The sequence below is a fragment of the Callorhinus ursinus genome, unplaced genomic scaffold (assembly GCF_003265705.2).
Source record: "Callorhinus ursinus isolate GAN/ISIS: 27379988/994484 unplaced genomic scaffold, GSC_fseal_2.0 scaffold59, whole genome shotgun sequence".
Classification (NCBI taxonomy): Eukaryota; Metazoa; Chordata; class Mammalia; order Carnivora; family Otariidae; genus Callorhinus; species Callorhinus ursinus.
In genome coordinates, this window is record NW_027397121.1 from 8943918 (window position 1) to 8968336 (window position 24419).

Consider the following 24419-nt stretch of genomic DNA (forward strand, 5'->3'; position numbering starts at 1 on the left):
ACCCCAATATGCCCCTCTCTGGGGTCCCCCGACTCTTAACTCTCTCTTCTACCAAGCCTGGCCTGGAAAGGTCCAAGGAGTGAGCTTCCCGGTAACCGTGCCTGGAGCCCCCTCCCATCATCATCCCAGGGCTTAGCACCTCCACCTTTCTGGGGTACAGGAGGCTGAGGCGGATTCTCCTGAGAAATGGGGAGTATCAGATCTGATGAGTCCTACATGTCAACTCCCCATTCCAGCCAGGCCCACGCGTGTACTCTTTCTGGCCTTCAGGGGAACTTGGGTCCCTCAACACCCTTCTTCCCCTGAGAAATCACTACTCGACCCCAGAACGGGTGGGAAGATAAGTCGCTTAAGTTTATGGTGGCCCTGTTGAATGGGACGGAGTTAAGTTGGACTGAGAAGCCTGAGACACAGAAGGTGGCGGGACATGGTTTTTACTGGGTGGACCACAGGGTCTGCCTGGATTCAGGGAGGCATCTGGGGGAGCTCCGGTGGCTTAGTTCTTGGCAATGCAGGCATATTCGGTGCTGGGTTCCTCCTTGGCATCTTCCCAGTGGCTGAGGTCAGGCCTCTCCCTCCAGGGCACAGGCAGCAGAGATGCATAGTGGAGCTCTTGCTCTGAGAGCTGGGCCTGGGGCCAGGGAGAAGGTGCTGCTGGGAGGTCACCAGAGGAGACCCCTCCCCCGGTCCTTCCCGCAGGGTGCTGCCCACCCCCCCTGTACCTCACTGCCTCCTCAGCGCCCCTGCCCTCTGTCTCTGCCCTCCTGAGCCCCTGCTCTCCTCCCTCATTGCCTCTTCTCCCTGGGTCTCTGTTGTTCTTATGCTCCCTCTCTTTCTCTTGCCCTGCATCTCTCTCATTCTCTCTATTTCTCTCTCGTTTCCTCCTCTCTCTCCTTTCTGTCTTATTCCCTTTTCCTTTCTCTACACCATTTCTCTCTGCTCTTCTCATTCTTCTCTCTTTCTGCCTCTTTTTTCTCCGCCTCTCCGGCTCTCTCATGCCCCCCCCCCGCCCCCTCCCCTGCTTTCCCTCGCTTTTCTTGCCTCCACCCGCCTCAGCCCTCAGCCTCCTCTTGCCCCCATCACCCGCTTCCCGGCCCCGAGACTCACCCAGCTTCTCTCCAGCCTCTTCACTGGAAGAAAAGAAGAAGCTCAGCAGCCCCCCACCCCACCCCACCCCCCAGAGGGTGTTTCCTCAGTTGCTGACATCTCTGTGGTTCCCATGGCCAGAACCCCAGCCTCCCTCTTTGGACACTCTCGTCTCCTCTCTCCCACCTTCCTCTCCCAGGGCGGGTGGGAACTGACGGGCACTTCTGGGAAAGCAGTAGGAAAGGGCGTGGGTGGGGGCGACCCGCGGCACCGCTGTGGGCGACGGAGCTCACCTTTCCGATGGAGCCGACACAGACAGGCGGACACAATGACCAGAGCCAGGAGCAGGAGCCCCCCCAGCCCCAAGCTCCCGCCATATAGGTAAGGGCACAGACCTGCAGGGAAAAGGGGTAGGTATCAGGGACCCATTTCTCCCTTCGGCTCTCCCCATCCTCCTGGTTGGCCATGGGTATCTCAGCCCTGCTCTCCGACAGTTTTAGAGGCAGAAAAACATACTCAGATTCTTCACCCCAGATCGGGTTACCTCGCCTCCTAGCAGAGGGGCCCATCTCTCACCGGTTACCTCACTCGCCCCTCAGAGGCTTCCCACTGCCATCCCTGCTGTCTCTGGGCCTCCCCATAAGGTCCCTTGCCCACCCGCACCAGTTGTCCCCTGGCCAGCTACTCAAGAATGCACATACAGTGCTTTCTAACCTCTGTTCCCTGTATACCCTCGACCCTCCTTGTGCAGTGGGTTACCTTACCTTTGTTCATGCCTTACAAGCTGCCATTAGGTCAAGCACTGACGACTGACCTGGAGGTCGGGAAACCTAGCCCTGCTCTGCTAGGCTAAATGGCCTGGGCCAAGTCACGTGCCTCAAGTTCCTCATCTGTAAAGTGCGGGGCCCTCTGTTACAACTGTTCTAGGGCTGAGGAGCCCCACTGATGTGCCAATCCTGACCTGGGCACTTTCCCTTTGTCATTGCTAACCCTCACCACGTAGGGTATTATGGTGCCTGTTTCCCTGGTGAGGAATCTGAGACTTGAGTCGAGGCTCTTACAAGAAGGTTCAGCCTAGAAGTGGCAGAGCTGGCCTGGAACCCCAGAGCTCCAGAGCACACCCCTTTTCCTCTGCCTTAGGCTGGCTAGGTGGTTCATGGGGGCCTCTCCAGCACTGGGTAGTTCTAGGTTCTGGTGAGGGGCTGACGGAGGAGAAACCAGGATTTCCGGTGGTGTGTGTGTGGACCAGTGAAACACGGAGCTACCCGGCAGCTGGGGCCGCTCCCTCAGCCCAGAGCTGCTCTGGGGAGCAGGGCCCTATGTGGCTGGTGTGGGGAGCCACTTCCCACGGACAGATACTGCTGGGGCTGAAGTGGGGCATGGAGGAGCGTCTGGGCCCCATAACTTCCCCTCAGGCACTTCCTGCCCTGCAACCACTGGTTCCTGTTTGAGGGCAAAGAGGGGGGTTGTCGACTTCATGCCGCCAGAGCCAGCTGCACTGACCAGGGCCTGGAAACTGGGACCCTCCTGGGCTCAAGAGGAGTGCTGGGGTGTGTGTGTGGGTGGGTTGGGGAGCAGAAACAGGTGGAGAGGAGGACCTGTGGTCGCCATGAGGGGAAGTGGAGGCAGAAGTGGATTGTATTTAATTCTTTGGGAGCAGAGACAGAGGCTGGACAGCAGATGCCTCCAGGGCTCAGGGAACCCCAAAGTCATACTCTCTTCCGTCATCTTGGCTTCACTTCACTGCAGGGTATGACTGCCTCTCCCTGCCCCGTTTTCCCTACCAGGGCTCCTGCTCTCTCCCAGCTTATCCAGAGCCTGTGGCCTGTGGGTAGACAGACTCCAGACTGGCCGCAGCTGCCTGGGTGGAGAGGTGTTGCCACTTCAAACATTCTTGTCCCTCCTCTGGCCTTAACGTCTCCCCTAGTCTGGATGCTTCCCTAGCTTCGTCAGGAGAGGAAGTTAGGCTTTGAAGGTTAGGGTTACAACATCTTTTCTTTCAGACTCCGAGGACTGTAACTAAGCCTATGATCCCCCACATCTCCAGCCATCCTATTGATCCTGCAAGTGGTCAGTGAGTGTATACTTCCTCTAGGTACCTTCCCTGATTAGTTTTTCCCCAATTATCCCTCACACTGCATCCGCTGAGAGCTCATGATCCCAATGTGTACGTGTAGACACACACCCAGGCTCCCACATCAGAGTGGGAGCTCTGGTAAATTTGGGGTAACTTGCCTGGTGTTCTGGGGCTGTATCTGGCAGGGCACTTGACTGATTAACGAACAGAATCAGAGGCAGCTAGGCTAGACAGATGTACAGGAGTATATGAGTACTGTTGATAGTCTAGGACAGAAAGCTGGTGACAAGTTGGTGTTGGGAAAGAATGGGGGCAATCTCGGTGGACTGCCTGTAGGAGGCAGCATTCTGATGTTAGGCACACAAGGGCAGTGATCCGAGACCTTCTGGACAGAGACCTGGATGAAGGCCTCTTAGTGGCACTGAGATAGAGAGGGAGATGGGCGCTGGAAGATTGCACACCCAGTCCTTACGGAGAGTGAAGACTGGGGAGCTCATGTGGGGGCAGGAGGTAAGGAGGGTATCTGTGCCTGGGTCCATATGCATTTGCATTTCCTTCTTCAAATTCAGAAACTTTCTGGCATTTCTTCTCTCTTCCCCCATCTACAATGTTCCCCGTGTTGGACAGCAGGACAATATTCACAGTTTTGTTTTTTTCCCACACATTTTATTGTTAAAATGTTCACACAGAACAAAATTGAAATAATTTTAGAGTGAACATATCCCTACCACCTACATTCTAAAATGGACAGTTTTCTATATTTGCTTTATCACATACCTAACACTCTATCTCATTTTTTGGATAACTTTCAAAGTTGCAAACATCAGTACACATTTTACCCCTAAACCTCTGACCATGCTTATCAGTGACTCGAGTCCAGCTTTTGTTTCCCCATTTCTTTTTTGAGGGAGGCAAGATTTACATACATTAAAATGTACAAATCTGAAGTCAGTACTCGGGGTTTTTTTTTTTTTTTTTTTTTTAAACTGTCTTGTGGTCAAGGCTCTGGGGCCAGACTGCCTGGGTTCAAATCCTGACTCTGCCACTCCTGTGTGGCCTTCGATAAGTTCCTTAAGCTCTCTGTGCCTCAGTTTCTTCTTAGGGTTTTTGTCAGGATTAAAGGAATTATTATATATAAAGTGTGTAGATCAGTGGCAAGCACTTGCTAAGTGCTATTTGTATAATAGCTGTATTATTATTATTATTAGTCCCTAATCACAGAGATGTCATCAAGAAGGAGACGTGATCTGAGACCACCTCCAACTTCCTTGGACCTGGTCTTTCCTCCCACTGCACTGTCTACCATACCATTTGTTGCTGCTCTGTTTTGCTTCCTCATTCATTCACTTGTCCTTTCTTCATTTATTCCTAAACATGTAGTCTGCACCTGCTAAATGGATGGGGCTCACTCTAGACAGCAAGCTCTTTGAGGGTGGGGCCGTGCCCTATTGCTCTCCCACCTACCCTCTGTGGAGCAAGGGAGGTAATGCTCATTTCCATCCCTCCTCAGTGAGTCAATAGTCAGTGGAGAGGCTGAGGCCCCTTTCAGCTGCTATTTCTGTGGACTGGCTTAACTCTGCTTCTCACCAAGCTCTGGGGGTTAGGGGTGAATGAGGGAATGGAAGGAGGAGATTTGGTCTGGTGCTGGCATAAGTTCTTCTCAGGGACCTGGATATCCATCTCTCAAGACCTCAGTTCTCGTCCTATTCCAGCCCTTGACCTCAGGGATGTGGACACAGCCCTCCTTCCCAGCACCCACCACTGGGGTGTAGAACGCAGACCGCCCTGGAAATCTGGTGTGCGGTGTTCTCCTCGCGCCGCTCTGCTGCCTGACTCTCTGTAAGCTACTGGCCCTCCCTGGGCCTCAGTTTCCCTCCCTGCTGAACCAGATCTCTAAGGCCCCCTCCAGCTCTACGCTACAAGCCTGTCACTTCACCCCAACTTCTTCCCCAGTTCAGAGAACCCGGGCATCCAGCTGCCCCACCCCAGCTCTGGGTAAACAGGAAGCTGGGTGAGGGGAGCAGGGGTGTGCGGAAAGTCCCAGCCAGGTGTGTGGGTCTATGGGGAGGGGGTGGCCCCACCCCTGAGGTATGAAAGCCCCCCTGCCCTGGTCTTGGCTCAGTCTCAATGGGGGCCCTGGGGCTAGAGGGCCGGGGTAGGAGGCCCCAGGGAAAGGGCTGCCTCCTGCTGGCTGTGGCAGGAGCCACTTCCCTGGTGACCCTGCTGCTGGCTGTGCCTATCACAGTCCTGGCTGTGCTGGCCTTGGTGCCCCAGGAGCAGGGACGAGGACTGGTGAGTAGCTGCGACCAGCCCTGCAGGGGTTGCGTGCTGCTGATGCTCACTTACCTCTAGCTACGCCTGGGGCTCTCTTGTCTCATCCTGCTCAGTTGGCTTGGCTGTCCCTGGCAGGGATGCCTTGTCTGCCTCTTTGCTGGTCCTCTTTCCACTGTTCCCGCGATGCTGTTGTGTCCTGAAAGCTCCAGGTTCCTTCCTGGTTGTCTGGCTGTCTCCTCTCCTCTTCCCAAGACATACTCAGGCCCCGGGGTCTGAGTACCTATGCCTCGCTTGCTCTCCCTCCCAGGGAGATGTGTGTTGGGGGTGGGACTGGTAGGAAAGACCCCAGGCCTGGAGCTTGGGTCTGCGTTGGGAGGGGTGGGGTTGGCATCAGCGAACACTGAACTCTGGGCACTGTGACCCCACCCACCCAGGTTACAGGGACGACTGACCCGGGGGCACGGGCCCAGGCCCAGCAGCGATTGGGTAAGAGCAGACCATCTCCCCCTCCCCTGCTCCAGCCCTTCAGGGATGCCCAGCTCCCATCCATCTGCATCCCCGGGAATCCCGCCCTGGCGCCCTGTCCTCTCAGGGGGACCATGCATGGAAGGCCGCCCTGGCCCCCAATCGTAGACTCTTCCCCCTCTTCCAGGGTCACAGGAGCTGCCAGAGGAGGAGGCAGAAACAGATTTCAGCTCCAGGCTCCCAGCCGCCCACCTCATAGGTAAGGATCTCATAGGTAGTCCAAGGGACCGGCGCTGCTGCCCACCGTTAGAGTCCCTTTGCTCTGTCACTGCAGGACTCGGTTTCCGACCTGCTTCACCACCTCTGGTCCCTAAAGTGCCCACCTTCCGCTCCTCCCGCAATCCATCTTCTTGCTTCCCTCCTGGAGCTGTCCAAACCCCGCCTGGATCTTCCCCACCGCCCCACCACCGCGCTCCGCACCCCGCACTCGGGTGCCCTTGGTCCCCTCCCCCAAATCACAGCAGAGGGGGCGCCGCGCGCCCTCGCCCCGCCCCCGGCTCGGCTCGGCTCCGGCAGGGGGTTAAGAGCCCCCCCCCCCCCCCCCCCCCCCCCCCCCCGGAAGTCCCGGGCCTGGATCCTTCCTCCAGGATCGTCTTCCCGAGCGCCGACAGGCCCCCGTTTCTCCGCAGGCGCTTGGACGAAGGGGCAGGGGCTAGGCTGGGAGGCGAAGAAAGAAGAGGCGTTTCTGAGGAGCGGGACGCAGTTCTCGGGCGCCGAGGGGCTGGCGCTCCCGCAGGACGGCCTCTACTACCTCTACTGTCACGTCGGCTACCGGGGCCGGGCGCCCCCTGCCGGCGGGGGCCTGCCGGACCGCTCGGTCACGCTGCGCAGCCGGCTGTACCGGGCGGGGGGCGCCTATGGGCCGGGGACGCCGGAGCTGCTGCTCGAGGGCGCAGAGACCGTCACCCCGGTCTTGGACCCGGCCCGGACGCGCGAGTACGGGCCCCTCTGGTACACGAGTGTGGGCTTCGGCGGCCTGGTGCAGCTCCGGAGGGGCGAGAGGGTGTACGTCAACATCAGTCACCCCGATATGGTGGACTACAGGAGAGGGAAGACCTTCTTCGGGGCGGTGATGGTGGGGTGAGGCGGGGATAAACGACTGCCTGGTAGGGACGTGTGACTCAGCCCAGATATTGGGGACCCAGACTCCAGGGACCCCGTGGCAGTGGGGAAAATGCAGGAGACTGTCTGGAAACTGATCGCGAGCCTGAAGAAAATAAAGAATGTAAAGCTTTAGTGCTGCCGAACAAGGGTGTCCAGGTGCTCCCATGTCTTGATTCAGGGTGGGTACGCAAGGGGTCGTTACATAGTCTCTAATTCTGGTTGCTCGAAACAATTCACACCACTTCCCATGGCCTCTGCCCTCTGAGAAGGAGATCCGCTGGTTTCCCACCCACCTCCTGTCTCTGAATGAACTTGCCCCGGCATTAGCCCAGTGGGAAGGTGGAAGAAGGGGATCCCCTCAAACCGAAAGCATCTCTAAGCCTCCTTCTTCGCAGATCCTCCGAGGCCTCACCAGACTCTACCTGCATTCTTTTCTCTTGGGTCCCTCCCGTCAGTGACAGGAATCCTGACAGGGGAAGGCCAGCCCCGTTCTGAGGAACCAGGCTGGGGAGAAGGAATAAGGCCCTGAGGGCCTAGTACTTCTTCCCTGCTGCCTGCCTGGCTGCCTGAAAGCCCCGTTAGCCACTACCCACAGTCCACTGTCCTCCAAGGAAGAACACAGAGCTCATTGGGTGTGAGGGAGGAGGCCAAAAGTTAGGGCCTGGGACACCAGGGTGAAGCTGGGGAGGAGAGGGAGAAACTCTGGGGCCCTTGGCCCTATCCAGGGTGAGATGGAAGGTCTTCACCTCTTGTTCACCCCTCTGGTCCGCTTTCCGCACGTTGGCAAGTGTGGGGGCCCCAGGGTGAGTAACAGCAGCCCCCACACCCCAAGCACTCCATGACCGACTTTCAGCTCCAGGCTGAGGGAGGCAGAGAGGGACCCAAGGCCCTATCTAGGTCACCCCAGTGGGTCACCCCACCCCTGCGGCATACCACACAATTTTCCCCTGCCCAGCAGCCTGGCAGGAAGGAAACCCCAACTTCTGAACCTGGTGGGGACTCCAACTCTCTGGGTCTTCATTTCTTTTCTTTTTTTTTTTTTTTAAGATTTTATTTATTTATTTATTTATTTATTTATTTATTTATTTATTTGACAGAGAGAGACAGCGGCGAGAGAGGGAACACGAGCAGGGGCAGAGGGAGAGGGAGAAGCAGGCTTCCCGCGGAGCAGGGAGCCCGATGTGGGGCTCGATCCCAGGACCCCGGGACCATGACCTGAGCCGAAGGCAGACCCTTAACCGACTGAGCCACTCAGGCGTCCCTGCATCTTCATTTCTGACTCCATATTTGTGTGTGACTCTGTGTCCAGAAGAACTTTCCTGAGGAGAGAGGGTGCTTTTCTCTTTCCAGCCCATCTAGCTCATGACCCTCCCCTCATCATTCACCAAGAACATATGTGAGAGCTGGCTTGTGAGTCCTTCACTCGCATCCAATTCCTGTTTTTAAATTTTCTTTCGTCTCTTCAATTCCACTCACTGAGAGACAGAAGCAGATAGAACGGCTGGTGGCTGGACAAAGGAAGAAAGTCAGAATTCACTGAGTGCTTACTCTGCCAAGTGCTATGCTGGGCGCTCTGATGTAGCTTAGGTCTTCTCTTCTCTTGTGGCCCCATATGCGGGAGGTGGTCCTGTCTTCATGGGGAGATGAGGCTCAGTAACTGATTCAGGTTGTACAGTTAGGGCTGCTGGGGGAGCCTGGGATCAGGCAATTTGGAGCCCTGATGCCTGAAGGTCTGGAAGTCCTTTGGCTGTGATTCAGGTGCCTGAGAATGTGACCCTTCCCAGACTCTCTCTCTCAGGCTGCAACAGCAGGAACAGCAGGAAATCTCACCTGGGCACTTGAGGTGCAGGACTTCCCCATTGGAATTCCCAGAGTCGGAAATTCCCATGCCCTGAGGGAGAGGTAATTAGGTTCAGGCTCCAGTTTCCTGGGGGAGGGGCCTATTTGCCAGGGCTTTGTTATATGCAGGGTCTCCAGAGCCCCAGTAGTCCCCGGAGTGGGAACTGTGTTCAGGGATCTTTTTTTTTTTTTTTAACTTTTATTTGTATTTATTTTATGGGTTCAGGGATTTTTTTATTTTTAAGATTTATTCATCTATTTGAGAGAAAGAGTGAGAGAGAGAGAGCGCGTGCACATGCGAGTGAGCCGAGGGAGGGGCAGAGGGAGAGGGAGAGAAGCAGACTCCCAGCTGAGACTCGGGGGCTCCATCCCACCAGCCTGAGATCATGACCTGAGCCAAAATCAAGAGTCGGACGCCCAACACACTGAGCCACCCAGGTGCCCTAGGTTCAGGCTTGTAGAGAGAGGACTTTAGGGAGTGGCCTCCCACCCCCAAGGAGAGGAAGATGCAGAATTAATTCCAAGAAAGAGACGGTGTTTCTTTTTTAAGCACGTTTTATTTCTCGCCACTGACCAGTAGGGCGGTTACAGACATAACTCCCCTGGGGAGCAGAGGTTCAGCGATGTAGCGACAGTCAGTCACCAAATCAGCATTATTTAGATAATTGGATCAGATAAATATTTTTGAAAAACATAAGCAAAAGGAGGCACAGAGGCCAGGAGGCCAGGTGGGAACAGCCTTAGAGTTCAGCTCCGTTTTCACAGAAAACATGTCTGAGCCAAGGCAGCCCCTACATTCGGTCTCCCAGGACACCCCAACCTCCCAAATAAATACATTCATCAGTAAATAAATAAATAATAAATAAATAATAAATAATCACAAGTGCAAACATAAATAGAGAGACCTGGCCCCATGTGGGAGGGGCTGGGCTTTCCTTCTCAGGAAGAGTCTGGAAACATTTAAAGAAAGGGACGCCTGAGGTCCACTCATGTCAGGTTCTAGGTGAGATCTTCTCAAGGGACGTTCTGAAGTGTTCCAGCCAGAACTAAAGGTTCCCTGATCCCCACATTCCAAGTGTTCCAGGTTGCATTGAGGGATCCAAACCTGAGGTCTCCAGTGAGCGCTGGAAGCCCCAGTTTGCATTCTTGGTAGGGGCCAATGCTCCAGTGTCCTGGTCACACATCCCTGGATCTTAGGTTTGTAAGTGTTGTTGTTTAAAGTTCTAAGCTTGGGGCCCAGCCCTGAGCCCCTAATTCTCTTTCTAAGCCAGAAGGGGGTGGGGGGGGTCAGAGGGAGTAGATAATAAAAGGGGTTGAGGTGGGCAAGGATGGACGTCCCGCGCCCTCACAGGGCAATGATTCCAAAGTAGACCTGCCCGGACTCGGCAAAGTCGAGATAGTCAGGCAGGTTGATCTCAGCGCTGAGTCGATCACCCTTCTCCAGTTGGAAGACCCCTCCCAGGTAGATGGGCTCGTACCAGGGCTTGGCCTCAGTCCCCTCTGGGGTCTCCCTTTGGCAAGGGCTCTTGATGGCAGAGAGGAGGTTGACCTTGGTCTGGTAGGAGACGGCGAAGCGGCTGATGGTGTGGGTGAGGAGCACATGGGTGGAAGGGCATCCTTGGCCCTTGAAGAGGACCTGGGAGTAGATGAGGTACAGCCCGTCTGATGGCACTATTAGCTGGTTGTCTGTCAGCTCCACACCATTGGCCAGGAGGGCATTGGCACGCCGGTTCAGCCACTGGAGTTGCCCCTCAGCTTCGGGGTTCGCTGGAGGGAAGGGGAGAAGGAGGGAGCGGTGAGTCAGTGCGACCCTGTCAGTTCCACTCTCCACATCCTGGCCCTCAAGTTCTGCACACCCCTCCACATCCGGTTCCTGTCCCCTCTGTCGGTCTTCCCACCTCCCATCTGGCCACAAGCTTCTGAGTATCCCCCTCAAGGCCGGCGAGTCCCTCTCATACCATCTCCAAGGTCTGCCCACCCTCAGCCTGAGTTCAGCCCCCAAATCCTATCCCTCCACATCCTATCTGCTTCACTGCCCGCCGGCTGAGTCCTCAGAGCTCTTACCTACAACATGAGCTACAGGCTTGTCACTTGGAGTTCGAGAAGATGATTCTGAGGAGGAAAGAAGAAAGAAAACGGTGAGACCCTTAAGCTTCCTGGGAGAGATCCGCTCCTTTGACCTCCGTGCCTCCTCCCCTCCAACCAAAACCCTGAATTTCCCCCACTGCTGCTATCCCGGGACCAACCCCCACCGCCACCCAAGCGCAGAATTAGGGGAGAGGCTTTTGGAGACACTTACTGACTGTCTGGGCCAGAGGGTTGATTAGTTGGAGGCCATCTGGGAGCTGTTGGAGAGAAGAAGGAGATTTAGCATCAGAGCAAGTCACCCCTAAATGAGAAACAGCCAGGCTGCTTCTGTAGCTCGTACTCTAGTTTTCTCTCACCATTCAGTCCTTGCACAACACTTTCACTGAGTGTCCTCCACGAGTAGACACCCTATCTTCATCTTTCCTTATCTCTTCCCTCACATCTCTCCTTATCTCTCTCATATCGTCCACATCTTTCTGTCTCACCATCTTTATTCATATCACTTGTTCTGTTCCCATCCCTCTCCCCACATCTCTCCCCACATTTCTCCACATGTCTGCGGGCTCGTTCGTTCATTCGAGAAGCATTCAGTGAGCTCCCTCCCTCTCTCTCTTTCCCCATCTCTCTCCATGGCCCTTTCTGCCTCCCCAGCTTTCTCCACGTTTTCTCTCTCACCGGTCCCCATCAGCACACCTCTTTCCCCGACCCCCTGAGAATGAGCCGAGCCTGCTGGGGCGCTCACCTCTTCCCTCTGGGGGCCGATCACTCCGAAGTGCAGCAGGCAGAAGAGCGTGGTGGCCCCTGCAACCAGGAGGAAGGAGAAGAGGCTGAGGCACAAGCACCTTCTGGAGCCCTGGGGGCCCCCTGCCTTCTCGGGGAGTGCCTCCTCGGCCAGCTCCACGTCCCGGATCATGCTTTCAGTGCTCATGGCGTTCTTCCCAGCGGGGCTCGGTCCAGTTGGGAGATGGTAGAGCCCTGGGGCAGTGGGTATTAGAGGGAGAGAATCGCCTGGCTGCTTGTCTGGGGGTGTGTCGTCTGAGAGGTTATTTGCAGGGGGTCTGGAGTTGCTTCTCTCTCTCCTGGCCGGTGCCCTGATGTCCTCGCTGAGGGAGCTTCTGCTGGCTGGGTGTGCAAACAGCTGCATTTATATACCCGTGGGGCGAGAAGAGGGCGGGGAAAGGCTCTCATTCAACCAGCGGAAAACTTCCTTGGTGGAGAAACCCATGAGCTCATCTGGAGGAAGCGGTAGTGGGCCCTACACCTTCTGTCTCGGTTTCTTCTCCATCGCGGGGGCGGGGGTTTGGAAAGTTGGGGACACCCAGGCATCAAGGATACTTCCTACCCGCCCCACTCGGATGCTGAGGGGGGCTTGCTGGGCCAGTCACTGCGGTGTATGTAGGACCCTGGAGGCTGGACCCCAGTTTCCCTCTGCCCCCAATTTCCATTCCCTCCTTTTTTTTTTTTTTTTTTGAGGCTCAGGTCTGTGGTCTGTTCCTCTGATTTCCAGACTGGACTTAGGTAGGTGTAGAGCTAGACGTGGGAGGGGCTTCAGAAAGCCGACACCTTGATGGGGAGAAAACGTGGGGGGAAAGCTCTGCTGGGTCCTGAGACATGTGTTTGGGTCCCTGGGGGAAAAAGGAGCTTGAGAGGGGCGCCTGGGTGGCTCAGCTGTTAAGTGTCTGCTTTCAGCTTAGGTCATGATCCCGTGGTCCTGGGATCGAGCCCCGCATCCGGCTCCCTGCTCCGCGGGAAGCCGGCTTCCCCCTCTCCCACTACCCCCTGCTTGTGTTCCCTCTCTCGCTGTGTCTCTCTCTGTCAAATAAATAAATAAAATCTTTAAAAAAAAAAAAAAAAAGGAGCTTGAGAGAAGGGAGCTTGAGGCGGGGGATGTGGATGGGGTCTCTGAAAGGGCTGGGGAGGGGGCGGTAAATGGCGGGGACACGCTTGGGACAGCCCCAGTGGGAGCGAAAGCAACCCTGGGAATTCACGAACCCCATGAGGGCAGGCCTTCTCCTTTCATTCTGACCAGGGACTCAGCAGTGCTGGTTTCAATCTTGGCTTCCAAGGGAATCTGAGGCCCTGAGTTTTGCATGAAGGCCCCATCTGTCAGAGCCCCTGGGTGTAGCCATGTATCCCAAAGACCTCTAGTGCCCTCCGGATTTCTGGAGATAGCCCTAGCCCTCAGAGCCCCTCTGTGTGACCATGTCTCCTGAAACGTCTCCTGTATTCCCCATCCCCCCAGCCTTGGGGGTCTCCCACTCCATTCTTCCAGAGGATCCCCATGTCCACCCCCATAGTCCTGAACACCCTTTGGTGTGGTCACTTCTCCCCAGAGGACCCCTGTAACCCCCATTCCCCAGAGCCTCTCTACACGTGGCCATATCTGCCAGTGGTGCCCTGACTTCCACTCCTCCAGACCTTGGGCCCCCATTTTACCTTTTTCTTCCCAGCTTATCCTTTGGTTTCCCTGCCATGGTCGGGCTGCCTCACCCCTGTGATTCCACCACATCTCCCCAGAGCTCCTAAGGCCCCTTCGTCTCCTTGTGGCCCACAGTTCCTGTCTCTTCTGAGGCCCTGTCCTCCTTCCATTTCTGGGAGACCTGGGAAATTCTCCCCTCCCAGACAGACAGACATAGACAGTATTTCAGAGAAAAGAGGTTTATTGGGCTTCATCGAAGGTGCAGATGTCTCCTCATGGGGTGTTTAGTCAAGCAGTGGTTGGACCTGAAGAGTTTTTTGCTTCCTTCTAGAGCTCCCCAGTGTCTCAGCCCCACTTGTCTTCTCTTTCACTGTGTTATCCTTATGCCAAATGTTCTCTTGCTCTTCATCTCTTAGGCATATTTCTCTCTCTTCCGGTGGCCCTCTGTTATTCCCTTCCCTCCAATCTCCATAAATAAATAATTTAAGTTTTCCCCTGCATAAATAATTCCCCCTCCCCTGCCTCTCTGCCGTCCTCCCAAGCTTCCCCCGGCGTCTGACCCCTCCATGTCCAGGGCTAGGTCCTCCTTCGACTGGCAGGACAGAGGAAGAGCTTTGGGCAGGAATTTCTAGGCAGACTTGAAATCCTCAGCCTAGCATTGGGGTTTGCTGAAAGGAGGTATGGTCCCCTGGGGTGCCCAGAATTCCTTCTTTGGAAGCGCCAGGTAACGCGAGCAGGGGAGACTTGAGGCTATTGGAAGGATCAAAAGAGAGGCGCGGTGACCCTTGAAGTGGTCGGAATGGAGGCAAAATGGGGAGGAGATCTTGAAATCAATTATTTTTTTTTTTCTGGATTTTTCTACAGAGCAAAGGCTCCAAAGAAGACACTACTGGGGCTGAGGAGTAGGTGGGAGACGCCATCTGTGTGAGTGGAGAGCTGATCTCCCTGGGTGAGCAGGAACACAGCTCCCTGGTACACGGAGCGCACCCAAGGTCCCTGTGGCCCTGGGCACACGGACTTCTGAGCACTGAGGAGAGGCACGTGGAAAGGGTACTGGGAGGAGAAGAGCTGGACCTCATGGGCCAGGTAGAGAGGGGTGGGGGTGGCCTTGGGAAAGCAGCCTTCCCCAGAGAAGACCACCTGGGAGTAGACAAAGTAGAGGCCACTGGTGGGGACCAGGAGGGAATTGTTGCTCAAAGAGAAGCCATGGCGGAGGAAGGCACGATCCGTGTTTGCTCTCCAGCGCAGTGAGTTCTGGGTGCTGGGGTCTCCTAGGAAGAGCCAGAAGGGATGCGAGAGGTTGAGAACCTGGGGGTCAGCACTCTTAATCCCTGAGGATGTAGGTGCTGGGCCGAGTTCCTGGGGGATGGCTGAGAGGACAGACGGGAGTGGGGTACCTCTGTTCTGGGGGATGGGGGAGCTGGGAGGGAGGTGCAATAGATGCTTGGTCCCTTGAAGGGGGCATAGGAGGAGAGCTGGGGGCGACATGTCCGGGCGGCCAGGTGATGTTTACCAATAAGATGAGCAGCAGGTTTGAGGGTGCCTGGTGCGAAGTGCTTCTGAGGGTGCTGGTAGGCAGTCCGGGGGGCTGAGGGTGAGCTGCCCACACCAGGAAGCCCCTAGGGGACAAGAGGGTGGAGCGTGGCTCTAGGGCCCAAAGTTTGGCGGGGCCACCCCTGCAGCCCCCATTCTCCTGCTGCCTCACCTGGGCCTCAGGCGGCAGGGCCAGCAGCAGCCCCAGAAGGAGGAGGAGGGGGGCGCTGCACACCCTCAGGAGGTAGAGCCGTCCAGGTGGTGTCATGGGGAGAACCTGCGGGGAGAGAGACAGTGAGCGGGGCGGGGCCCGGGGCGGTGACGGGCCTCCTGCCCGCGGAGACAGCCACGGCAGAGCCAGGGCCACAGAGGAGAGAAGGGGACAAGGTGCCGGCCGGAAAACCCCAATGTGAGCAGGGGGGCCACAGAAAGAGAAACAGACACGGGAAGGGAACAGAGAGGGATCGTGGCAGAAACAGAGAACGTGTGACAGAGACAGAGAGAACAAAGATCGGCTGATGAAGACTCCGAGAGAGGGGAACAAACCGCTCGGAACCCACCGGGGCCCGGCCCCAGGCAGGCGGCACGGGAGGGGCCGCGGCGCGGGCGGAGGGGCGGGGTGCCCAGGGGAGTCCAGCGCCGGGCAGCCCGAGGAGGAGACGGGCCGGGAGAGTCTCACCTGCTATGCGGGGCCCCTGGGCCTGGACGCCTGGGTCCCTTTATAGAGGAAGCGGCGGTGGCAGCGTGGCGGCGTGGCAGGCGGCGGGCGGGTTCTAGGCCCCGGGCTGGGCCCCGGGGAAGCCCCCAGGGCTGAGAAGATGCCGCCGTTTCAGTCGAAGGCAGGAAAGGCTGAGGCCCAGGAGTGAACCACAGACTGGGGGCTCAGACGACTGAGTTCTGGGAAAGGGAGCGGGGTCAGGGGAACCGTGGGCTGGGAGGGCCAGGGAGCGGGGTCAGGCTTAGGAGTTCCAGAGAAGGGACAGTCAATTCGGGGAGGAGGGCGGGGGGAGCAGCTGGGGCGTGGGCTGGAGGCCCGGTTCCCTGAAGAGCGATTATATATAACACCTCTGCACCCTTGGTTGATTACAGGCTACTCTCTGTGCCCATTTCCTCCTCTTCTACCCCCATCTTTGTCCCAAATGGTTCAAGTCACCCTCGTCCCAGTATGTGTACTTTCCTGGTCGTCTGGCAGGTTTTCTATCAAGAAGTTGCATTATATACCCCTTTGCCCTGGACATTCTGGTTTATGCTTGTCGTCCTGGTGAAAATGTTCATGGATCTCCCTTTTGTTCCCACAAGTGTCCTGGATGGGAAGATAAATGTCATGGTTCCCCTACTGAGAGATGTTGCCATGCATTCATGTAGGCTGAGGTCTCATCTCACTCCTGAAGGATGTCCTCGGGTGGCCTCCGCGGATCAGATTTATTATTTTTTTAAAGATTTTATTTATTTATTTGTTTATTTGGGGGGAGGGGCAGGAGAGGGAGAGGGAGAATTCCAAGCAGACTCCCCGCTGAGCAGGGAGCCCGATGTGGGACTCGATCCCAGGACCCCGGGGTCATGACCTGAGCCCAAGGCAGACGCTTAACTGACTGAGCCACCTAGGCACCCCAGGTCAGATTTATATAACCCCAAACAAACACATACTCTGGGATTGAGGAACGTAGCAATTTCCAAAGCTCTCTCCAGGGAAGGCCACACAGGAGGAGCTTGAGGGTGGTGAGCTAGGGTAGGGTGGGGACAACCAAAGGGCTTATCTGGAAGCTGCAATTGCAGAGCCCGGATACTGTTTAAGATTTCCCCCTTTCAACTTAGGTACAGTAAGGTGCACGTCTCTTAAGTTTACAGCCTGGTGACCTTTTCCATCTGTTTATAGCCATGTAGCCACCCCTCAGTTCAACATATTTTCAGGTCCCCAGAGGGTTCTCTCATGCCCCTCTCCCAGTTGATACCCTCCAAAGATAACCAACCACTTTCTGACCTCTATCACCATAGATTAGTTTTTCCTGCTTTTGAATGTCATATAAATGAAGTCACACAGAATGTACTGTTTGGGTTTGGCTTCTTTCACTCGACATGATGTTTCTGAGATTCATCCATGTGGTTGCATTTATCAGTATTTTTTTTTTATTATGATGTAAGTTTATTGTGTGAATATACTCTCTTATTTACCCATTCTTCTGTTGATAGACATTTGGTTTGTTTCTAGTTTTTGGCTACTATGAAAGATGTTGGTATGAACATTCTTAAAAATGAGCCAGTTTTTACTTAATTTGTAAGTTAAAAAAAAAGGTTTCTAAAGATGATTTTATCCATGTTTCGGAAGATTGAGAAAATTGGCCATCTCAAATCTCATGATTATTTTTATTGATGTTGGTATGCTTTCATTTTGGGGGTTTTGAATGGCTAAAGCCCTTCCCTCCCCACCCCCCCCCACCCCCCACCACCGTGGCATTGGGCTGTTCTCTGGAAAAACATTTCTGAGTGGTCTTGGGATCCTGTGGCACATAAGTAACATTCAGGGTGTGTATGAGCCATTTCTCCTGCTTTCCTCCCCCTTCCTAAGGCCCTTTGCCTTTCATGTCTTCCTAGGCCGATAAGACTACTGTTTCTTTTCATTCTCCTTCCACCTCTTTAGCTTTCTATTTCACAAACGTTTATTGAGCACCTTGTACAAGGCATTGAGGATACAGATGTGAAAGACAGTTCCCATGCCCTCCGGGAACTCAAAAACCAGCGTGGAAGACAGGAAAGTTAGTAGATAATTAGAATAAGTGTGACGGTGGGCTTATGGCCGTCCATAGAAAAGTCATTGAACTTGGCCTGGGAGAGGGGTGTCAGGCATTAAGTGTTGAGAGAGAGCCTGAGCAGGGCGGGACGGCGAGGGAGAGAGAGAGAGAGTCTTTTTTTTTTTTTTTTTTAAGATTTTATTTATTTATTTGAGAGAGAGAGAGAATGAGAGATAGAAAGCATGAGAGGGAAGAGGGTCAGAGGGAGAAGCAGACTCCCTGCTGAGCAGGAAGCCCCATGCGGGACTCGATCCCGGGACTCCAGGATCATGACCTGAGCCGAAGGCAGTCGCTTAACCAACTGAGCCACCCAGGCACCCGAGAGAGAGAGTCTTAAACAAGCTCCATGCCCACGGCAGAGCCCAATGTGGGGCTTGACCTCAGGACCCTGAAATCATGACCAGAACCAAAATCGATAGGTGCTTAACCGACTGAGCCACCCAGGCAGCCCTTCACTAGCACTTCAGAATCACTTGGTTGTGTGTGGGGCGCCTGGGTGGCTCAGTCATTAAGTGTCTGCCTTCGGCTCAGGTCATGATCCCAGGGTCCTGCAATAGAGCCCCGCATCAGGCTCCCTGCTCGGCGGGAAGCCTGCTGCTCCCTCTCCCACTCCCCCTGCTTGTGTTCCCTCTCTCGCTGAGTCTCTCTCTGTCAAATAAATAAATAAAATATTAAAAAAAAAAAAAGACAACCTTGAAAAACTTGGATTTGGGTAAACTCAATGGTCTCATTCTTGGGGCTTTCTCCTAGGTTGCCACACATGGCAGGAGAGTCATGTCATTAGAAGAGGCCTTCTGTTCCTCCTGGCCATCTAACCTGAGAGAGCCCTCAGTAGTTCTCAATCTTTCTTTCTTGATTCCCTGTTATACTCTTGCAGGGGATGTTCTAAATCTCTGTGCCTCTTACACCTCAACTTTACCCCTTTACTCTCAGTTGGTGAAGCTGTCCTGTATTTCATTGAACTTAAGGCCATCTGAGCTGATCTCTTCACTTCCTTCTTTTTCTTCACTTTATTTACAGTTTGGGTACAAATAGAAGGAGCAGAGATGAGGCTTGGGAGGTAAGCTGAGAACACATTCTGAAGGATTTATTTATTTTTTAAAGATTTTATTTATTTATTTGACAGAGAGAGAGAGAGAGAGAGCACAAGCAGGGGGAGTGGCAGGCAGAGGGAGAAGCAGGCTCTTCACTGAGCAGGGAGCCTGATGCAGGGCTCAATCCCAGGACCCCGGGATCATGACCTGAGCGCCCCCATTCTGAAGGGTTTAAAACCAAGAAAAGAAGTTTGGATTTCATTCTAATTATGATGAGGAGTCACCAAAATTTTTAAGCGAGAGAGGGACTCATGCAGATTGGTACATCAGAAAAATGAGTCTGGGAGCTGCATGAAGAATGGTTTGGGGTATGGGACTTGAGGGGCTGGAGGGAAAAGCAGAAGGCGGAGACCAGTTAGGAAAGTTGTGCAATAACCATAAGGAGATGACAAGAGCTTATATTTACATGGAGGCAGCAGCAGGAGGATGGAAAGGACGAGAGAGTTTCTAGGCAAAATCTACAGGGGTGGGGCTGAGCAGACGTGATGGAGGAAGAGTAGCCACCGATGCCTCCTTTAAATATCTTGGTCTAGGGGCACCTGGGTGGCTCAGTCAATTAAGCATCCAACTCTTTCGGCGCAGGTCATGATCTCAGGGTTGTGTTATTGAGCCCCAAGCCCCGTGTTGGGCTCTACGCTCAGTGGGGAGTCTGCTTGAGATTCTCTCTCTGTCCCTCCCACAAGCTCTTGCATGTGCTCTCTCTCTCTAATAAATGAATAAATCTTTTTTTATTTCATTTATTTATTGGAGAGAGAGAGAGAGATCATGAGCAGGGGAGGGGTAGAGGGAGAAGCAGACTCCTCGCCAAGCAGGGAGCCTGATGGAGGGCTCCATCCCAGGACCCTGGGATCATGACCTGAGCTGAAGGCAGATGCTTAACTGACTGAAGCCACCCAGGTGCCCCTAAATGAATAAATCTTTAAAAAAATATCTTGGCCTATAGCTTGGCTTCTTCTTATTCTTTTAACCTACGGTCTCTTATGTCACTGTTGGTTTCCCTCTTGGTCCCTGCTCCTTTTCTTTTCTCTGTGTCTCTCTTTCTCTGGGGTTCCTTTTCCTTCCTGTTGTCTCTTTCTGCCTCTCTAATGGTAGGAGCTGATGGACTAAGCGAACTCAGTTATATTAAAATATAAAACAGTGTTGCAATTAACGATGAGAAACCAAGAAAGGGAGAAACTTAGGTCAGAGGAAGACAGGCCATTGAGGAACAAAAAGGGGAAGGTGAGAAAGAGTGACAGGGAGACATGAGAGACAGAGAGGAAGGAAGGGCAAGAACTGGGCTGAGGCTCAGTGTCACAGGCGTTTGTGATGTGCTGAAGGACGCTCCTTGAGATGGGCCAATCTTGGTTTCAATCTCAGTTTCGGAGGTTGTGTGAAATTCAGTTTCTTTCTTGGAGAGGCCAGCAGTTGGTTTGGGGCTTTCCCTGGGTGGGAGGGGTGATGACTAGAGTCTTGTGCCCCAAACTCAGGGAAATACAGTCTCTACAGTGGGCTTTGTGGAGAAACTAGTGAAATCTCTGAGGCCTCTAAATGAGATTGAAATGACATTACCTTCAAACTTGAACTTAGCCTCAAAACCTATATTGCGATTTAATACTGACTTTGACCCTAACTCAAATTTAACCTCAACCCAAATCGTAACTCAAACTACCCAACCCTAACCTCAACTCTAAACACATTCCAATAAATAAACCTGAAAATAAACTTATCCTCTAAACTAAACCAATCTTGTTTCCTACAGCTAATTTTGAAATCAACTCATCCCCACCCCCGACTCTATAGTTAAACCTGACTCTAAAGGTAAGTCCGATCTAAGCCACAAATCTAAAGATGAGCTTTCTCCTGTTTTATCCCCTTATTCATCCATGTCTTCGTTTAAGAAGGTTTTTTTTTTTTTGCCCCCATTTAAGTTTTTATTGGGTGCCTACTATGTGCTGGGCACTGTTCTAGGCAATAGGGATATACAGGCAAACAAATCAGACATCCTCGTAAGGCAAGGCAGAAAGGAAATACACAGAAGAAGTCAGTAAGTAGTGCTATGAGGAAACAATACAGGGCACGTGAGGAGTGGCAGAGAACTACCTTAGACACAGTGGTCAGGAGGTCCTCTCTAAGTGGCATTTAAGCTGAGCCCCAAATGACAAGTAAAAGTGACCAGTGAAGGTGTAGGGGAGAAGCATTCCAGGCAAAAGGAACAGCGACTGCAAAGCCTGGAAGGTAGAAATGAGCTGGGGGTGTTGAGGAACAGAAAGGAAGCTGGCGTGGCTGGAACAGAGAGAGAGTGGGCGCGGGGGGGGGATGAGGTCAGAGAGAGGAAGCAGGAGCCAGATCACGCAGGACCGTTCAAAGAGAAAGAAAGCATCTGGCTTTTATTCAACCATGGGGAGACTGGAGGGTGTCAGAGTGTGTGTGTGTGTGTGTGTGTGTGTGTGCGTGTGTGTGCGTGTGTGTGTGTGTGTGTGAGGAGGGACGGGGGCAGGAGGAGGAGGACAGAGAGGAGTGAGGCAGAGGTGATTGGATTTATATTTTTGTTTTTATTATTTTTTAAGATTTTATTTATTTATTTGACAGAGAGAGAGAGAGCACAAGTAGACAGAGTGGCAGGCAGAGGAAGAGGGAGAAGCAGGCTCCTCGCTGAGCAGGGAGCCCGATGCAGGACTCGATCCCAGGACCCTGGAAGCATGACCTGACCCGAAAGCAGACGCTTAACCCTCTGAGCCACCCAGGTGCCCCAGATTTATGTTTTTAAAAGATCCTGTGTCTAGGGCGCCTGGGTGGCTCAGTCGTTAAGTGTCTGCCTTCGGCTCAGATCATGATCCCGGGGTCCTGGGATCGAGCCCCGCATCAGGCTCTCTGCTCAGCAGGGAGCCTGCTTCTCCCTCTCCCACTCCCCCTGCTTGTGCTCTCTTTCTCTCGCTCACTCTCTCTTTCAAATAAATAATAAAATCTTAAAAAAAAAAAAAAGATTTTGTCCAGACTGGATTGTAGGAGGAAAGAATGAAAGCAGGGACATCAATTAGGAGGCAATGGCAGCAATAGGAGAGAAGATGGTGGCAGCCATGAAATTGGAGAGAAGTAGACAAATGTGGGATATATTTCAGGGGTAGAATTGACAGGACTCGATGATAGATTGGATGGATTTTGGGGGGCTGGATGATAGGGAAACTGGGAGGGACGTGGATTCCGATGAGGTGGGAGAACCAAAAGTTCAATTTTGAATATGTTAAGTCTAAATCCATTGGGCAGACATCCAAGTGGAGATGACACTTGGCAATTGGATAGGAGTCTGGCTTTCAGAGGCAAGGTCAGAGCGAGAGAGACAACATTGGGAGTCATCAGCATGAAGATGGGCATTTAAAGCCGTGGAACTAGAAGACATGCTTTGTCTTGTGCATCCCCCTAACACCTCCTTCCGGGTATTTATGGGTTTCTTTCCATCATAATAAATGCTATGTACCTTCCATTCTAAATTCCAGAAAGAGCAACCTCCTGTTTCCAGAAGCAAAACCCTCCAGTCTTTTTCTTCTCCTGAACTCTCACTGGGATCTAACCTCCATGGATTAGACTCCTTACCCCACACGACACTTCTACCAATCCATTTCACAGTATGCTGTGGAGCTCCTCATATATTCAAATTCTGTCTCATTTTTGGAAGAGTCTTCCTCTGGCACTATGAAACCTGGATTTACCCTAATGTTGCTCCTTTTCTCTTTGGTGAAGGCTGCTCTTCCTTCTCTGCAATCACAAGGGGCAGGGGGCAGAGGAGAGACCACTGTCCAGCACCATTGGTAACCTCCTTTGCTTTTCTTGAAGCCCAAGCCTTTTGCATTTGCCATGCGCTTCCTATCTGCACAGCAGTCTTTTCCACCAACATCTTTATCACACTCTTAACAACTTTATATCTAGCTCGGTTTTTCTTCATATCTCATCCCCACCAACATCTTTAGAGACTTCAAAACCACACAGAATGGTCTCACACTGTCCTCTCAGTGCTTCAACTTTCTCAGTTACAATAGCTTTCCAGTCTCTTTCCCTGCTCCCGTTTAAGCACCCCTGAGCAAGGTCATATCTCAGACCTCAGCATCACTTGGAAGGGCTGCATCTTTGAGATCTTGAACTCTGAACTTTCCCTCTCACAACCACCACTCACTTTTCACCCCCCCCACTCTTTCCTCCCATCAAATTAGTTCTCCATTCTCACCAAGACTTCCAACCCCTCTTCTTTCCTTGTTTTCCTTGTCCATCTGGTTTAACTTGCGTTGCATGGTCAAAAATTTCAACTACAGGGCGCCTGGGTGGCTCAGTTGGTTAAGCGACTGCCTTCGGCTCAGATCATGATCCTGGAGTCCTGGGATCGAGTCCCACATCGGGCTCCCTGCTCAGCAGGGAGTCTGCTTCTCCCTCTGACCCTCTTCCCTCTCGTGCTATCTCTCATTCTCTCTCTCTCAAATAAATAAAATCTTTAAAAAGAAATTTCAACTACATTCACTAGCACTTTTTTTTTTTTTTTGAGAGCGAGCGAGCAAGTGAGCAGGGTGGGGAGGGCAGAGGGAGAGAGAGAGTCTTAAGCAAGCTCCACGTCCACGACAGAGCCCAATGTGGGGCTTGACCTCAGGACCCTGAAATCATGACCAGAACTAAAATCGATAGGTGCTTAACTGACTGAGCCACCCAGGCAGCCCTTCACTAGCACTTCAGAATCACTTGGTGTTCTACCAAGACAACCTTGAAAAACTTGGATTTGGGTAAGCTCAATGGTCTCATTCTTGGGGCTTTCTCCTAGGTTGCCACACATGGCAGGAGAGTCATGTCACTAGAAGAGGCCCTCTGTTCCTCCTGGCCATCTAACCTGAGAGAGCCCTCAGTAGTTCTCAATCTTTCTTTCTTGATTCCCTGTTATAGTCCTGCAGGGGATGTTCTAAATCTCTGTGCCTCTTACACCTCAACTTTACCCCTTTACTCTCAGTTGGTGAAGCTGTCCTGTATTTCATTGAACTTAAGGCCATCTGAGCTGATCTCTTCACTTCCTTCTTCTTCACTTTATTTACATTTCATCTTTTTTTTTTTTAAGATTTTATTTATTTGACAGAAAGACACAGCGAGAGGGAACACAGGCAGGGGGAGTGGGAGAGGGAGAAGCAGGCTTTGCTGAGCGGGGAGCCCGATGCGGGGCTCGATCCCAGGACCCTGGGATCATGACCTGAGCGGAAGGCAGACGCTTAACGACTGAGCCACCCAGGTGCCCCCATTTCATCTTTTTTTAAAAAAGAAATTTGAATACAACTTGTATTTTATTTATTTTAAAGATTTTATTTGAGAGAGTAAGAGAGAGCGAGCGTGAGCACAAGCAGAGGGAGCAGCAGGCTCTCCATGGAGCAGGGAGTCCGATGTGCGACTCGATCCCAGGACCCTGAGATCATGACCTGAGCCGAAGACAGACGCTTAACGACTGAGCCACCCAGGAACCCTCTTTTTTTTTTAATTTAAATTTATTTTAAAAGATTTTTTTCATTTATTTGAGTGAGCCAGAGAGCATGGGCTGGGAGAGGGGCAAAGGGGGAGGCCAACTTGGGGCTGAGCAGGGAGCCCGA

General features: G+C 53.1%; 4 protein-coding genes across 6 annotated transcripts; 1 reads left to right on the forward strand and 3 right to left on the reverse strand.

Annotated features, from left to right (window-relative positions):
- Positions 1-418: 418 nt before the first annotated feature.
- Positions 419-1991, reverse strand: LST1 (leukocyte specific transcript 1). 2 transcript variants are annotated; one of them, XM_025862573.2, is made up of 4 exons: positions 1851-1991; positions 1380-1481; positions 1108-1130; positions 419-631 (listed from the first exon to the last, which is right to left on the reverse strand). In XM_025862573.2, the coding sequence occupies exons 1-4, from the start codon at positions 1858-1860 to the stop codon at positions 497-499; spliced, it is 270 nt and encodes an 89-aa protein (XP_025718358.1). In that variant the 5' UTR covers positions 1861-1991; the 3' UTR covers positions 419-496. The 2 variants fall into 2 exon arrangements, with proteins under 2 accessions (XP_025718358.1, XP_073740927.1); XM_073884826.1 differs by having other exon boundaries at positions 419-651.
- A 1584-nt stretch (positions 1992-3575) lies between these two features.
- Positions 3576-7212, forward strand: LTB (lymphotoxin beta). Its single transcript, XM_025862563.2, has 5 exons — positions 3576-3673; positions 4876-5455; positions 5872-5923; positions 6090-6161; positions 6592-7212. Exons 2-5 carry the CDS (start codon positions 5291-5293, stop codon positions 7044-7046), a joined length of 744 nt encoding a protein of 247 aa, XP_025718348.1. The 5' UTR covers positions 3576-3673; positions 4876-5290; the 3' UTR covers positions 7047-7212.
- A 2230-nt stretch (positions 7213-9442) lies between these two features.
- Positions 9443-12137, reverse strand: TNF (tumor necrosis factor). The gene is made up of 4 exons (XM_025862490.2): positions 11736-12137; positions 11205-11250; positions 10970-11017; positions 9443-10672 (listed from the first exon to the last, which is right to left on the reverse strand). The coding sequence occupies exons 1-4, from the start codon at positions 12135-12137 to the stop codon at positions 10251-10253; spliced, it is 918 nt and encodes a 305-aa protein (XP_025718275.2). The 3' UTR covers positions 9443-10250.
- A 1511-nt stretch (positions 12138-13648) lies between these two features.
- Positions 13649-16078, reverse strand: LTA (lymphotoxin alpha). 2 transcript variants are annotated; one of them, XM_025862492.2, is made up of 4 exons: positions 15506-16078; positions 15118-15222; positions 14926-15031; positions 13649-14683 (listed from the first exon to the last, which is right to left on the reverse strand). In XM_025862492.2, the coding sequence occupies exons 2-4, from the start codon at positions 15211-15213 to the stop codon at positions 14271-14273; spliced, it is 615 nt and encodes a 204-aa protein (XP_025718277.1). In that variant the 5' UTR covers positions 15214-15222; positions 15506-16078; the 3' UTR covers positions 13649-14270. The 2 variants fall into 2 exon arrangements, with proteins under 2 accessions (XP_025718277.1, XP_025718276.1); XM_025862491.2 differs by having other exon boundaries at positions 15625-16077.
- Positions 16079-24419: the final 8341 nt, after the last annotated feature.

Coding starts and splice junctions, on each gene's coding strand:
- LST1 (XM_073884826.1), bottom strand. Junction 1,131..1,379: donor GTGTCGGCTCCATCGGAAAG/GTGAGCTCCGTC, acceptor CTTTTCTTCCAG/TGAAGAGGCTGGAGAGAAGC. Junction 652..1,107: donor AGAGGCTGGAGAGAAGCTGG/GTGAGTCTCGGG, acceptor ACCTCCCAGCAG/CACCTTCTCCCTGGCCCCAG.
- TNF (XM_025862490.2), bottom strand. CDS start 12,137: ATGCAGCTGTTTGCACACCCAGCCAGCAGAAGCTCCCTCAGCGAGGAC. Junction 11,251..11,735: donor TCGGCCCCCAGAGGGAAGAG/GTGAGCGCCCCA, acceptor TCTCTCCAACAG/CTCCCAGATGGCCTCCAACT. Junction 11,018..11,204: donor CCCTCTGGCCCAGACAGTCA/GTAAGTGTCTCC, acceptor TTTCCTCCTCAG/AATCATCTTCTCGAACTCCA.
- LTA (XM_025862492.2), bottom strand. CDS start 15,213: ATGACACCACCTGGACGGCTCTACCTCCTGAGGGTGTGCAGCGCCCCC. Junction 15,032..15,117: donor CCCTGCCGCCTGAGGCCCAG/GTGAGGCAGCAG, acceptor CTTGTCCCCTAG/GGGCTTCCTGGTGTGGGCAG. Junction 14,684..14,925: donor ACCTGCTGCTCATCTTATTG/GTAAACATCACC, acceptor GGCTCTTCCTAG/GAGACCCCAGCACCCAGAAC.
- LTB (XM_025862563.2), top strand. CDS start 5,291: ATGGGGGCCCTGGGGCTAGAGGGCCGGGGTAGGAGGCCCCAGGGAAAG. Junction 5,456..5,871: donor AGGAGCAGGGACGAGGACTG/GTGAGTAGCTGC, acceptor CCACCCACCCAG/GTTACAGGGACGACTGACCC. Junction 6,162..6,591: donor CCCAGCCGCCCACCTCATAG/GTAAGGATCTCA, acceptor GTTTCTCCGCAG/GCGCTTGGACGAAGGGGCAG.